Source organism: Moschus berezovskii, chromosome 13 (genome assembly GCF_049115385.1).
Source record: "Moschus berezovskii isolate FMDL1 chromosome 13, NW_MosBer_1.0, whole genome shotgun sequence".
NCBI lineage: Eukaryota > Metazoa > Chordata > Mammalia > Artiodactyla > Moschidae > Moschus > Moschus berezovskii.
Genome location: NC_142472.1, coordinates 66,585,336 through 66,599,662, shown reverse-complemented (window position 1 = coordinate 66,599,662; position 14,327 = coordinate 66,585,336). Strand labels below are relative to the sequence as shown.

Sequence of the window (14,327 nt, the reverse complement as noted above, 5' to 3'; positions counted from 1 at the left end):
TTTTCCAGATTCAGGGTCTTTTCCAATGAGTCAGTGACCAGAGTATTGGAGCTTCAGCTTCAGCATCAGTCCTTCCAGTAAATATTCAGGACTGATTTCCTTTAGGATGGACTAGTTGGATCTCCTTGCAATTCAAGGGACTTTCAGGAGTCTTCTCCAACACCACAGTTCAAAAGCATCAGTTCTTCAGTGCTCAGCTTTCTTTATAGTCCAACTCTCCCATCCATACCTGACTACTGGAAAAACCATAGCCTTGACTAGACGGACCTTTGTTGGCCAAGTAATGTCTCTGCTTTTTAATATGCACCAGTATACTTTAGGTGCAGACAAATGCTGTTTGATTCCATTTACATGAGGTACCTAGAATAGTCAAATTCATAAAGTCAGACAGTATATTGGTCAATGCCAGGGGGTGGAGCGGGTGGGGAAGCGGAATGGGGACTTGGTATTTAATGGAGACCAAGTCTTCATTTAGAGAGATGGATTTGTTAGTTGGAAAATGGAGAGAATGTGAATGTACTTAGTGCCACTGAGCTGTTCAGAGATTAAATATGGTTAGAATAGTATGTTCTGTATTATGTGACTTGCAGCACACACACAAACATGTTTTTAATGGCCCTGCCTAGTGCCCGAGCCTTAGAGATTCCAGATCTAAATAAGCTCTTTACTCTGTTTTCCCCAGAAAAACAGGGATTAGCCCTGGGAATTCTTGCCCCAAAGGTGGGACTAGTCCCATGGCTGATGGCATATCTCTGCAAGCAGTTGGACCCAGTGGCCTCCAGCTGCCTTATATTTTGTGAGGGGGGCCTCCTGTCAGCCACTGGTGTCCCCTAATTTCTACCAGATGGGTAGAAGCCTTTCTAACTAAGACCAAGGGAGCCCAGGAGGTAATAAAGACATCACTTAAGGAAATGATTCCTCAGTTGAGACTTCCACGGTCTTTACAGAGTGGCCACAGTCCCTTTTTTGTGGCTCGGGTCACCCAACTAGTCTCTCCAGCTCTAGGCACTTGCCCCCACCTCCACACTGCCTGGACACCTCAGTCGTCAGGGAAAGTGGAAAAGGCAAATCAAACTTTAAAAAGAACCCTGGCTAAACTTTGTCAAGAGACATTGGAACCGTGGACAAAGCTTTTACCCACAGCCCTCCTGAGAATCAGGGCAGCCCCCAAAACAGAGCTAAGGCTCAGCCCCTTTGAAATGACTGGTGGTAGGTGAGCCCTTTATTCCTTCAGATGTTTTGGTGGACACCAGAACTGGTGAGCTCACTAAGTAACTAATTAATTGGGGACAGATCCAACGGGCGATTTCACTGGGGGGTGGGGGGCGGGTTACCTACCTTGAGGCAGCACTTTGTAACCTGTCAGATATTCTGTCTATTCTGGCCAGGATCACAGGGGATCCCTTAATCCCATAGCAAATGTAGTGATGGAGAACAGATGGACAACCTGGACTGTCTCCCAGCTGAGCAGGGAGGGTCTGTGCAGTAATCAATAAATTGTGCTACACCTGCATCAACACCACTGGCCAGGTGGAAGACGGTACCCAAGGCACATACGAACAGGCCCAAAGGCTACACACTTTCAGAAAGGGTAACCCCAGTGGCCTGTAGTTAGAGGGGTGTTATCAAACACAACCTGGTTCCTGCCCCTGCTTGGATCTCTGATCACAATAATGGATTTGCTGATTTTTGTGCCTATCCCTTTTTAACCTGCTTGTTAAGTTCGTTTCTTCAGTGTCACCTACAGATGACGATACACTAGGGATTTCAACTCATCTTTCATGACAGTGGGGACCACCGACATCTGTGGGACAGGGCCACAGCCTCTGTCTACTCCCCATTCTCTGTCTCTGCCACTGTCAAGGACCCCGAAACCTCATCTCTGACAGAGGGCAAGGTGATCTGGGCCCCGCAGGCAGGCACCATGCCCCTGCTCAGCTTGAGGCAGCTCCAGAAGACAGATCATGGGACCTCTGACCCTTAAAAATATGTGAAGGGCGCAGATTCCTTGAGAAGGGAAATTTAGAGCAAACCATTAGCCAGACATGAGCAGAGAAGGAGGCCTAGGTCAGGTGACCATAATACATCTTGCAATGACAGGGGTCCTGGAGCAAACACAGAAAAGTGGGAACCTCCGAGCCAACAGGAGACCATATGTCTTGTGAGAACAAGGGCCCAGAGGCAAAGAAAGAAATGCAGGAACCTCTGGTCCGAATGTAACCTTTTGCTCACTATGCCCACATTACAACAGAACTAACATTGCACAGAGCAGTACCTACCATGTACCTGTGCCATGACAGATCCGAGCAAGACCACATAAGGACAGAAACTCCCCGTCCTCTTGGGAAGGTAGGGCTGGGACAGTAACCCAGAAATTACCCCCCAAACCCATTCCTCCTGGATAAATATTCCACCCAATCCTTCATACCTCATATAACCAGCTTGCCAAAAGGACCTCACTATGTCCCTTGAGCCTGCCCAGGCTCCCTCCCAAGAGTGTACTATCACTCAATACATCTTTGCTTACTTGGCATCCGAGTCTCATCTCCCAAATTCTTTCTGCAACAAAACAAGAACCTACCCTCTGGCCACACAAAGATGGCCACAGACAATTCATAAACAAATCAGTACAGCTGTATTTCAGTAAATCTTCATTTGTAAAAACAGACAGCCTGTGGGCAGTACTTTGCTAAGCCCAGATTTCTCCTACATCTCAGCTTCACCTTCTGGATTATTTTAGTTGCTTTCTAAGGTTTCCTGCTCTATTGTGTCTTCCTGAGGCTCTAGTGTGTACATCGCAAACTGCACCAGATGATGTAGTAGTTTAAACAGGAGTAGGACTTTCCCATCTGTGTCCAGGATTTGCTTGATTCTTACAGAAATATAGTTGATCATTTGCAGAAATTCACATTCCAGTGGCCATTAGGTATCTTTGCATCTCTTTTGCCTTAATATGTTTCACATTATTTTATAACTCTTAAGTTGGCCTATGTTGAGGCCAGCTTCCTAACCTCACCCTCTTCTGTCTTTTGACTTTGCCAGTGTCAGCTCACAGAGCTGAATACAGTCAGTGGATGTGGGGATGTGGCTGAGTTTTCTTTGCAAATCACTTGTAGGAATAAGACCAACCTTAGCATTAATTCCTGTGTTGTATACTGTCTGCCCTTCGCTTTCCAGAGCTGTACCCACTTAGATGCGTTGTTAGTCTTTCTGAACCACTTTTCTATTTCTTCTGAAGCATTCCCCTAAATGTGCAGTGATTCAGGCTTTTAAATAACAAAACTTTAAGTAGATGTTATAGTTAATATGTTTTCCCAGCATATTCAACGGTGTGCTGGTGAAGAATTTCAAGATGTGTCATGTGCCTACTTGTTTATACATGTGCTGTGGCATCTTTTAGCTCCGACTTTATAGCTCTTTGTTTAGTGAAAGCTTGGTGAGAAGAGTGAAGCTGGGAACAAACCTGCAGTTCCTAGTGTGGGTCCATGTTGGGTCATGTCAGCATCTCCACAAAAAGCTTGAAAATCTGTAAAGAGTCCAAGTTGTAATCCCAGTGCAGTCAGTTCCCCATGATAAACATCAAAACTCACCTGCCTGTCATGTGCCTTCTACGAAATAAGCATGTCACGATTCCTACTATACTATGATCATAAAGGCCACAGTCTAGCTCTTGACCTGATTCTCACATTTGTTGATTGCAAAATGCTCATGTGAAAGGTGAAAGCAGGAGGTAACGGCTGACTTAGTTGCACTGGGTCCCATGCAAAGAGCGCCTGTACAAAAGGTGAGATCTCACCTCAAGTCCTCTGCTAGGCAACCTTAAGCCGGTTCACGCAACCTCTGTGGTTCCCTCTGCTGCCTGCCTGCTTTGCAAGGTTGTTCTTATGTGGATAAAATGAGATAAACTGAAAGGACACAAAGATGGTAATAATAAGGATACTCTTCCCATACTCCTTGATGGACATCACACTGTCCTGCGGGTGAATAAAGCAGGTTCTGGCTGGACCCATGGCCACCATAAAAGAAATTCTCTTCTTTGATTTGTGTGTCTGCATGCACCCCCTTACACTGTCCTGGAAGTCAGTGTTCATCTAGATGCCCCCATCCCTGGTACATGGAGTATGTGATCACACTGTTCGACCACCTCAGGACTGGGCCATGGGCTTGCCTGCTCACACCCTTTTACCACCAAAGCTGCTTCTCGGAAGGGTTGTCTGGCTTAGAACGTTCCTAGAGAAGTGGCAAAAAGTGAAGGGACTTGTAAAGAATAAGCCCTCTGCTGGGTCTGCGGCTCCATTCGGCCGCCACAGTGGTCCAAGCTGTTCATGTTTGGTGTTCTTTTTTTTTTTAATGGGTTGATGTAAGTGTCAAGGTTACGTTTGACAGTTCACTGCTCTAACATTGCAGAAAGCAAAGTTATCAGATGAGCCCGTAAATGCAAAAGAAGATTATACTAAGTTTAACTCCAAAGATATCAAGACTGTAAAGGTACGTGTCCGGGTGTTAGCGGCATACTCCTGAATCCCGTGGCTGATGCTGCTGCATGGGGACTTCCAGGAATGATTGCATGCTTGACTGTGATTTTATCGTTTTAACCATGAAGAATTATTAACTTGAGTTTCAGTGACTTTGGAACTATTTCAAAATTGTGAGTGACAATGAAAGTATCAAGCAAGGAAGACCTTTTTACAGATAAAGAAAGGCAGAGTTATCAGTAAGAGTGTGCCTAAGCTTCGTAATATAGTATATCCAGAGTGATAGGGTGGGGCAGAGGAACAGGCTTCAAAGGTAATGTTTTGTCAACTCAACTGCCTAGTAGCTTCCCCGAAATTATGATAATAGCAATTATTATCAGCCCCCAATTCAGCAATCACCCCAGCAAATATTTTCATAACATTCCTTACTAAGCTTTATCCTTCACATCATTATAAATACATATGTAGATTTCAGAATTGGCATACATATGTATTGGAGTTGTGCCCTTTTCATTTAGCTCTGTGTTGTAAAAATATTGATGTCATTAAGCTTTCTTTGAAAAATTATAAATGGTCTGATGATATTCAGTCACTGTTATTTTATTTCACCATGTAGAATATAATCTATTTCATTCCCCTATTTTTGGACACATGTTATTCTGCTTCTTTTTGTCTTAATGAAGTGATAAAACATTCTTACTTACAGTCTGCATCTCTATTTCATTAGACACAATTTAAAACTAAGAGTAAAGGCTTAGAAAACATGAGCTCTTTCCACGATTACTAAGACACATACATAGCTAAGAAGCTTTCCAAAAAGATAGCAGAAATTTATCCTCCCAGCCATTACTGCTGCTGAGTATTTATCTCACAGTCTTGACAGCATTGAGTATTGGTTTTATTCTTGAAAATTTTGCCTGTCTAATTAGGTTACATTTCTTTGGGTAGAAAGGTTGTGTTTTTCCAAATGCTTATTACCTATCTGCAGTTTTGCTAGTTTTCAGTTCATGTCTCTTGCCTGATTTTACATTAGGGTAGTAATGTTTTTCTTGTTGATTTGTAAGAGTTCAATCTAAGTTAAGGCTATTAACACTTTTCATGACATATAAAGTACAAATCATTTTCCAATTTTTTTAGCCTTTTCATTCAACTTTTGAACTGTTTTCTAAGCTTTTCTGAGGGTTAAATATGGAAGTTTCTTTTTTTTTTTTTTTAATGATTTTCTCATTGTTTTTAGGCTTAACCTTGCCTGCCCCAAGATAAATTAATTCCACTTAGGTTTTAGCAACACTTACTCTCCCTTAGGTTCCATGGTTTCTAAAAACTGTATTCCTTACACGTTATTTATCTAGGCATGGCATATCAGGGAATAATCCAACTTGAGATCTGGCTAAATAGCTGGTTATGTCAGTGCTTTCTTGAGCAGGGATGTTTTTGAGTTTCTCCATGAGGAACGTTTCCGCCCCACCCTAAGTGCTGCTTCCCAGCGTGTCACCTTGGGCACAGCACCAGTGAGCTAAGAGGTTGAACCAGGATGTGAGTTAAGTGCAGGGGACAGAGGATAACTTGTCTCAGCGAGACTCTCCCTCTTCCCCATCCAGCCAAAACATTAAGCCCAGTAAATTATAAGTGACAGAATGTAAGAAGCAAGTTTCCAGGGATCATACCCTGACTGTGCCCTTGAAAGATACTTTGGCAGTGACTTTGTCTCACAACTCGCTGGGAGACAGATGATTTCTTCTTTGCTGCTTCCCATCACTATGCTTCTGCTGAACACTGAAGTACAGTCAGCTGCTGTTTCCCTTCTGCCAGTGCTTTGTTATAGGACATGCGTGGCAAACAAAAACAGTGACCAGGAAGAGATAGAGTTTTAAAAGGCAGAGTTATTTGGAGTCAGCTTTTTGGAAGGTGTTTTTTCGTGGTTGGAGGAAAAGCGACCGCTATCCTGCTGGTCCTGGGTGCTGTGCAGCACAGGTCAGTTATCTTGTGAATGTAACTGCTCTGTCCTTGGTGTCCCAGAGAGCCTCTGAATGAAGTCAGATGGTGGCAGGCTGGGAGTTATTCATCACGTGGTAATACAAGGCTATAGTTCCTCCCTCTGACAGCTGCTGCCTGTGTCAGTTCCACTGTTTGCGCTATTGCAGTTAGTACACCCTCCAGAATTTTCTCCCCACAAGTAAACCATCAGTTGTAACATTCCACTCCTTAGAAGGCAGCAGTTTTGTCTCCTGCCTGTTGACATACTTTGTCTCAGGTATGAATTCTGAGCAGAAATCAGAACTTTTATAAAGAATCACTCCTTATGAAGCATGTTTTTAGCAGCATGCTTTCCTCCCTGAATGAACCTTGAGACATGCATGGTCTTGTCTGATTTGCATGTGTGATTTCTAAGTGTTACATTTGTAATGATTTTTCTCTCTTATTTTCATTAACAGAAAAATAGCAAAATGACTGCAGCTCAGAAGGCTTTGGCTAAAGTTGACAAGAGTGGAATGAAAAGTATTGATTCCTTTTTTGGTGCAAAACATGTTAAAAAAAAATAGGAAAGATTCGAACCTTTGAAAGTGAAATTGAGCAAAACTATCTGCCTTCTTCATGTCCCACTTTCATCCTTCCTCCTTGCCACCGTACTTCCAAACCCTTAATTACCACCTTTTGAAAAAAGGTAGGATGAGGGCAATTTTCAGATTCACTCGAACACTTCTTTGTATTTGAATTTTGTGTTTCCTGAACAAAATACGGGAAAGTAATTGTGAAACATCATGGCTTATAGCCTTTGGAGTTTTCTTTAGCTTCACAAATTCTTCAATAAACTGACATGTGACAATGTTTGAGTGTGTGCTTGTTATTTTTTGTTACTTTGCATGTGGTAGCTGTGGCAATATGGTTTTCAATATAGAGACAGAAATCAGATAATACAACTATCAGATTAACTACTAATTTTTAAGTCTTTAATTTTTGGTAAATCTTTTAATATATTTTTCTGTTTTATGTGTGTATTTTCTTTGTAGAAAATAGATAAAAGTATAAAATTAAAATTATAATCTCCTATTTATTACCTGAAGATAATATGATGCATTTTTTCTATAATAATTTTTAAATGAATTATAGTATTAATTTTGTAACCTTTTTTCTTGATGTCATTTGATGAGCATTTTCTTAGGCTATTCTTCAAAAATATACTTTTTAATGACAGTAATTTTTAATTATTTGAGTGTTTCATTATTTAATAATCATGGCCCTGTTTTTTTTTTAGATGTGGGCTTACTGATTCATAACTAAGTTTTTCAAATATATACTTGTGGGAATATATTTCAGAGAAAGGTTATAGGATCTTGCACTCTAACAAATGATGGTATGAGTTCTTATTAGCTTTGAACAGTATCTTTGCAAGTTAATGGGGGAAAAAAGTAATGTTAGTGTGACTTTAACTTATATTTTCCTGATTAGTAATGTCAATTGAAGAAAAACCCACACAACCTACAAGTTGAGTTACGTTTTATTCGAGGCCCTTACAGTTTACCTTGTGTATCCTCTTGATTAGATTACCTTTTGAGCACCCACAGAAGTAGTGCTGTGTCTTTCTTAATGCACCATGTCAAGTCAAGAGTCACATGACCCAATACTAGAGATGTTAACTTAAATCACTTAGTTAAGGTGGTGTCCACCAGGTTCGTTCACCATATTATTTTTCTCTTTGCAGTTAATAAGTAATTTGTGGGCAAATACTCAGGGACTTAGAAGTATTATATTCCTCATCCAACACTCACCTACATGTTTTAAAATAAACCTACTATCAGTTTTTCCAACTCCATCATTTCTTCCAAATTTATTCCTTTTACATTTAGTTGGCACTCCATTTATTTATTCATTTATGAGTTTATATCAATATGGACTTGTAGGTTATTTTATCCAGTGAGTTAAATTACAATATTCTGTTCCTCATCTTGTTCCAGAAGGGTCAGTGAGAGTCCCTTCAAGCTGGCCACTGTATCTTTTTGCTATGTTTCCATCATTTTTAAATACTTATTTCTTTTGCAAGAGAGTATCCCAGGCTCTTTGTGTATTTTCCCTATCCAAGCCCTGGAATCAGCCTTTTTCCTAAGGAGTCAGGGTTCCTTATAGAAAAGAATGGTATTTAGAAACCAAGATCCAGGCAAGAGGTGTGCTCATTGCTGCTATTGATCTATGTGTGTGATTTTTTTGTAGATTCCCTTTATCACGCTGAAGAAGTTCTCTTCTGTTCACTGAGAACAGAATCATGAACAGGTATCAAATTTTGTCAAATAATTTTTCATCATTTATTGATGATCATACAGTGTTCTTTAGTAAAGGAATATCTTTCAGTAGGGCTACCCAGGTGGAAGAGAACCCGCATGCCAATGCAGGAGACACAGGAGAACGTGGGTTCCATACCTGGGTCAAGGAGGACCTCCTGGAGGAAGAAATGGCAACCCATTCCAGTATTCTTGCCTGGGAAATCCCAAGAACAGAGGAGCCTGCCCATGGTGAAGAGGAACTAAAGAGCCTCTTGATGAGGGTGAAAGAGGAGAGTAAAAAAGCTGGCTTAAAACTCAACATTCAAAAAACTAAGGTCCCATTACTTCATGGCAAACAGGAGGGGGGGGAGTGGAAACAGTGACAGACTTTATTTTCTTGGGCTCCAAAATCACTGTGTGTGGTGACTGCAGCCAAGAAATTAAAAGACGCTTGCTCCTTGGAAGAAAAGCTATGACAAACCTAGACAGCCTATTAAAAAACAGAGACATCACTTTGCCAACAAAGGTCCACCTAGTCAAAGCTGTAGTTTTCCCAGTAGTCGTGTATGGACGTGAGAGTTGTATCGTGAAGACTGAGTGCTACAGAATTGATGCTTTCAAATTGTGCTGGAGAAAAGTCTGGAGAGTCCCTTGGACAACACGGAGATCAAATCAGTCAGTCCTAAAGGAAATCAACCCTGAATATTCATTGGATGGACTGATGCTGAAAGCTGAAGCTCCAATACTTTGGCCACCTGATGGGAAGAGTCAACTCATTGAAAAAGACCCAGATACTGGGAAAGATTGAAGGCAGGAGAAGGGGATCACAGGATGAGATGGCTGGGTGGCATCACCAACTCAGTGGACTTGAATTTGAGCAAAATCCAGGAGATAGTGAAGGACAGGGAAGTCTGGTGTGCTGCAGTCCATGGGGTCACAAAGAGTCAGACACGACTGAACAACTGAACAACAACATCTTTCAATATGTGAAATACAATGATTGATTTTTGAATGTTGAACTTTACATTCCTGGGATAAACTCTACTTGGTCTTTTCATATTTAGTATTCTGTTTTACTGCCTAATATTTTGTTAAGGATTTTTGTATCTCTGTTCGTGAGGGATATTGGTCTAGTTGTCCTTATTTGTAATGATTTTGTCTAGTTTTGGTATCAGAGTAACACTGGCTTTATTAAATGAGTTGGGGAATATTATCTCATCACCTGTTTTCTGAAAACATTGTGAGATTAGTATTGTTTTTATGTTGGCCATAATTTACCAGTAAAGCCATTTGGCCTGTGCTTTTTATTTTTTCTGAGAAACTTTTAAATTACTAGTTCAATTTCTGTACTAGACATAGAACTATTCTGCTGCTGCTAAGTCACTTCAGTCGTGTCCAACTCTGTGTGACCCCATAGACGGAAGGCCCACCAGGCTCCCCCGTCCTTGGGATTCTCCAGGCAAGAACACTGGAATGGGTTGCCATTTCCTTCTCCAATGTGTGAAAGTGAAAAGTGAAAGTGAGGTCAGTCAGTCGCGTCTGACCCTTAGCGACCCCACAGACTGCAGCCTACCAGGCTCCTCCATCCATGGGATTTTCTAGGCAAGAGTACTGGAGTGGCTTGCCATTGCCTTCTCCGAGAACTATTCTAATTTTCTCCTTTTTCATGTGCCAGTTTTAGTAATTTATGTTTTTCAAGAAAGGTATCTATTTCATCTAGTGTCAGATTCCTTGGCATAAGTTGCTTTTTATATTTTTATGTCTGTGAACCTGTAGCGGGAGTCCTTCTTCCGAACCCGCTTTGGTTATTTATGTCTCTGTTTTCTTGATTATTCTCATCAAATTGGGATGTTTCTGGCCAGTATTCTTTAAATACTATTCTGTTCTTCACCCGTCGCCCTTTTTCTCTTCACCCCTTGGTTTTTGGGACTCCGGTCACAGGTATGCTAAACCGCTTGATGTCCCATAGATCCTTTCACTGATTTCTGTTCTTCTTCACGTTCAATTTTACTCTGTCTTCAGCGTTTCATCTTCTGTTAACCTCAGTTAGTGAATTTTTATTTCATATATTGGAATTTCTTCTCTAGATGTTCCTTTTTTTTGTATCTTCCCATTTCTCTCCTCATTGTGTTCTCCTTCAGATAGTTTGTTATAGTTCCAGTGCGTGTGTGCTAAGTCACTTCAGTCATGTACGACTACGTGTGACCCTATGGACTGTAGCCTGCCAGGCTTCTCTGTCCATGAAATTCTCCAGGCAAGAATGCTGGAGCGGGTTGCCATGCCCTCCTCCAGGGGATCTTCGCAACCCAGGGATCAAACCCATGTCTCATATCTCCTGCATTGGCAATAGCTGCTCAAATCGATGACATTTCTGTGTTTATTTATTTCTTCTCTTTTGTCTTTATCTTTTGAAATAATTTTAGACTCATAGAAAAGTTGCAAAAGAGTAGAGAGTTTATATATACGCTTTACCCAGCTTCCTCTAACCATAACATCCTGTGTAACCAGTACAGTTAAAACCAGGATCCTTACAGTAATACAGTTCAGTTCAGTCACTCAGTCGTGTCCAACTCTTTGCAACCCCATGGACCACAGCACTCCAGGCCTCCCTGTCCATCACCAACTCCCAGAGTTTACCCAAACTCATGTCCATTGAGTCAGTGATGCTATCCAACCATCTCATCCTCTATCTTCCCCTTCTCCTCCTGCCTTCAATCTTTCCCGGCATCAGGATCTTTTCAAATGAGTCAGTTCTTCACATCAGGTGGCCAAAGTATTGGAGTTTCAGCTTCAACATCAGTCCTTCCAATGAACACTCAGGACTGATCTTCTTTAAGATGGACTGGTTGAATCTCCTTGCAGTCCAAGGGACTCTCAAGAGTCTTCTCCAACACCACAGTTCAGAAGCATCAACTCTTCAGCACTCATCTTTCTTTATAGTCCAACTCTCACATCCATACATGACCACTGGAAAAACCATAGCTTTGATTGGAAGGACCCTCGTTGCAAAGTAATGTCTCTGCTTTTTAATATGCTGTCTAGGTTGGTCATACATAACTTTCCTTCCAAGGAGTAAGCGTCTTTTAATTTCATGGCTGAAGTCACCATATGCAGAGATTTTGGAGCCCAAAAAAATAAAGTCTGACACTGTTTCCACTGTTTCTCCATCTATTCGCCATGAAGTGATGGGACCGGATGCCGTGATCTTAGTTTTCTGAATGTTAAGCTTTAAGCCAACCTTTTCACTCTCCTCTTTCACTTTCATCAAGAGGCTCTTCAGTTCTTCTTCACTTTCTGCCATAAGGGTGGTGTCATCTGCATATCTGAGGTTATGGATATTTCTCCCAGCAATCTTGATTCCAGCTTGTGCTTCATCCAGCCCAGTGTTTCGCATTTTCTATTCTGCATATAAGTTAAATAAGCAGATTGACAATATACAGCCTTGATGTACTCCTTTTCCTATTTGGAACCAGTCTGTTGTTCCATGTCCTGTTCTAGCTGTTGCTTCTGGAGCTGCATACAGATTTCTCAAGAGGCAGGTCAGGTGGGGTGGTATTCTCATCTCTTGAAGAATTTTCCACAGTTTATTGTGATCCACACAGTCAAAGGCGTTGGCATAGTCAGTGAAGCAGAAGTAGATGTTTTTCTGGAACTCTTGCTTTTTTGATGATCCAGCAGATGTTGACAATTTGATCTCTTGTTCCTCTGCCTTTTCTAAAACCGGTTTGAACATCTGGAAGTTCACAGTTCACATATTGCTGAAGTCTGGCTTTGAGAATTTTGAGCATTACTTTACTAGCACGTGAGATGAGTGCAATTGTGCAGTAGTTTGAGCATTCTTTGACATTGCCTTTCTTTGGGATTGGAATGAAGACTGACCTTTTCCAGTCCTGTGACCACTGCTGAGTTCCCAAATTTGCTGGCATATTGAGTGCAGCACTTTCACAGCATCATCTTTCAGGATTTGAAATAGCTCAACTGGAATTCCATCGCCTCCACTAGCTTTGTTCGTAGTGATGCTTCCTAAGGCCCACTTGACTTCACATTCCAGGATGTCTGGCTCTAGGTAAGTGATCACACCATCGTGATTATCTGGGTTGTGAAGATCTTTTTTGTATAGTTCTTCTATGTATTCTTGCCACCTCTTCTTAATGTCTTATGCTTCTGTTAGGTCCCTGCCATTTCTGTCCTTTATTGAGCCCATCTTTGCATGAAATGTTTCCTGGTTTCCTCTAATTTTCTTGAAGAGATCTCTAGTCTTTCCCATTCTGTTGTTTTCCTCTATTTCTTTGCACTGATCACTGAGGAAGGCTTTCGTATCCCTCCTTGCTAGTCTTTGGAACTCTGCATTCAAATGGGTATATCTTTCCTTTTCTCCTTTGCTTTTTGCTTCTCTTTTCACAGCTATTTGTAAGGCCTCCTCAGACAGCCATTTTGCTTTTTGCATTTCTTTTTCTTGGGGATGGTCTTGACCCCTGCCTCCTGTACAGTGTCATAAACCTCTACCCATAGTTCATCAGGCACTCTGCCTATCAGATCTAGTCCCTTAAATCTATTTGTCACTTCCACTGTATAATTGTAAGGGATTTAGGTCAGACGTAAATGGTCTAGTGGTTTTCCCTACTTTCTTTAAGTCTGAATTTGGCAATAAGGAGTTCATGACCTGAGCCACAGTCAGCTCCCAGTCCTGTTTTTGCTGACTGTATAGAGCTTCTCCATCTTTGGGTGCAAAGAATATAATCAGTCTGATTTCGGTGTTGACCATCTGGTGATGTCCATGTGTAGAGTCTTCTCTTGTGTTGTTGGAAGAGGGTATATGCTATGACCAGTGCGTTCTCTTGGCAAAACTCTATTAGTAATACAGTATTATAACTAATCTACCTTATTTGAGTTTCAGCTATTTTTACACTAATGTTTTTTCTATTCCAGAATCCAGTCCATCCTTCCACTTTCCATTTAGTGAGTATATCCCCTCTTTTTATAATGTGTCTCTCAGTTGTCTTTCAGTGACCTTAACACTTTGATATTACTAGTCTGTTGTTTTCTGACATGCCTCTTAATTTTTGAGATACCTTGAAATTGTCCTGATTCTCATATGATCATTTCATAATACTAGTAATTAATGATACTAATGACAATAAATACTGTGTAGCTTTTATGTGTTTGATACTGTTCTGAGCATTTTACAAATAATAACATTTAATCCCTACAGCAGCTATAGTTGTAAGGCAGGGTGCCATAGGAGCCAAAGAGCACAGGTTGAGGGAAAGGCTGCTTAAACTCCTGGATTATCAGCCCTGCTGTAGGTAAGCTCCTTCAGAGCAGGAACTCTGCACTATTCACATTTGGTTTTTTCCATAACATTTCATGGAAAAATCCAAACTTTTGGGCCAACCCAATACATGATAGGTGGACAGGTTGAGTAATCTAACCGGTGCCCTCACTAATTGAGACTTAACTTTTTTCCTCCAAGGGTCAGAGTCATGATCTTCGTCTGTCTTGGTCTTTTAAAATGTCTAAGCTATTATATGACCTTCTTTTTGGTCCTTGAATGTGCCACACTGTTCCCACATCGGTGCCTTTGTGTGACCAG

General features: G+C 41.3%; 1 protein-coding gene across 2 annotated transcripts in view; it reads left to right on the top strand.

The window, feature by feature from the left end:
* The window catches only part of RNASEH2B (ribonuclease H2 subunit B), a 65,504-nt gene extending 58,173 nt beyond the window's left edge, over positions 1 to 7,331 (top strand). The window contains exons 10-11 of one of the 2 annotated variants that reach the window (XM_055426155.2): positions 4,408 to 4,488; positions 6,911 to 7,331. In XM_055426155.2, the coding sequence (XP_055282130.1) occupies positions 4,408 to 4,488; positions 6,911 to 7,018 (189 nt within the window). In that variant the 3' untranslated portion in view covers positions 7,019 to 7,331. The remainder of the gene's footprint in view (positions 1 to 4,407; positions 4,489 to 6,910) is intronic. The other variant, XM_055426154.2, reaches the window with a different exon arrangement.
* Positions 7,332 to 14,327: the final 6,996 nt, after the last annotated feature.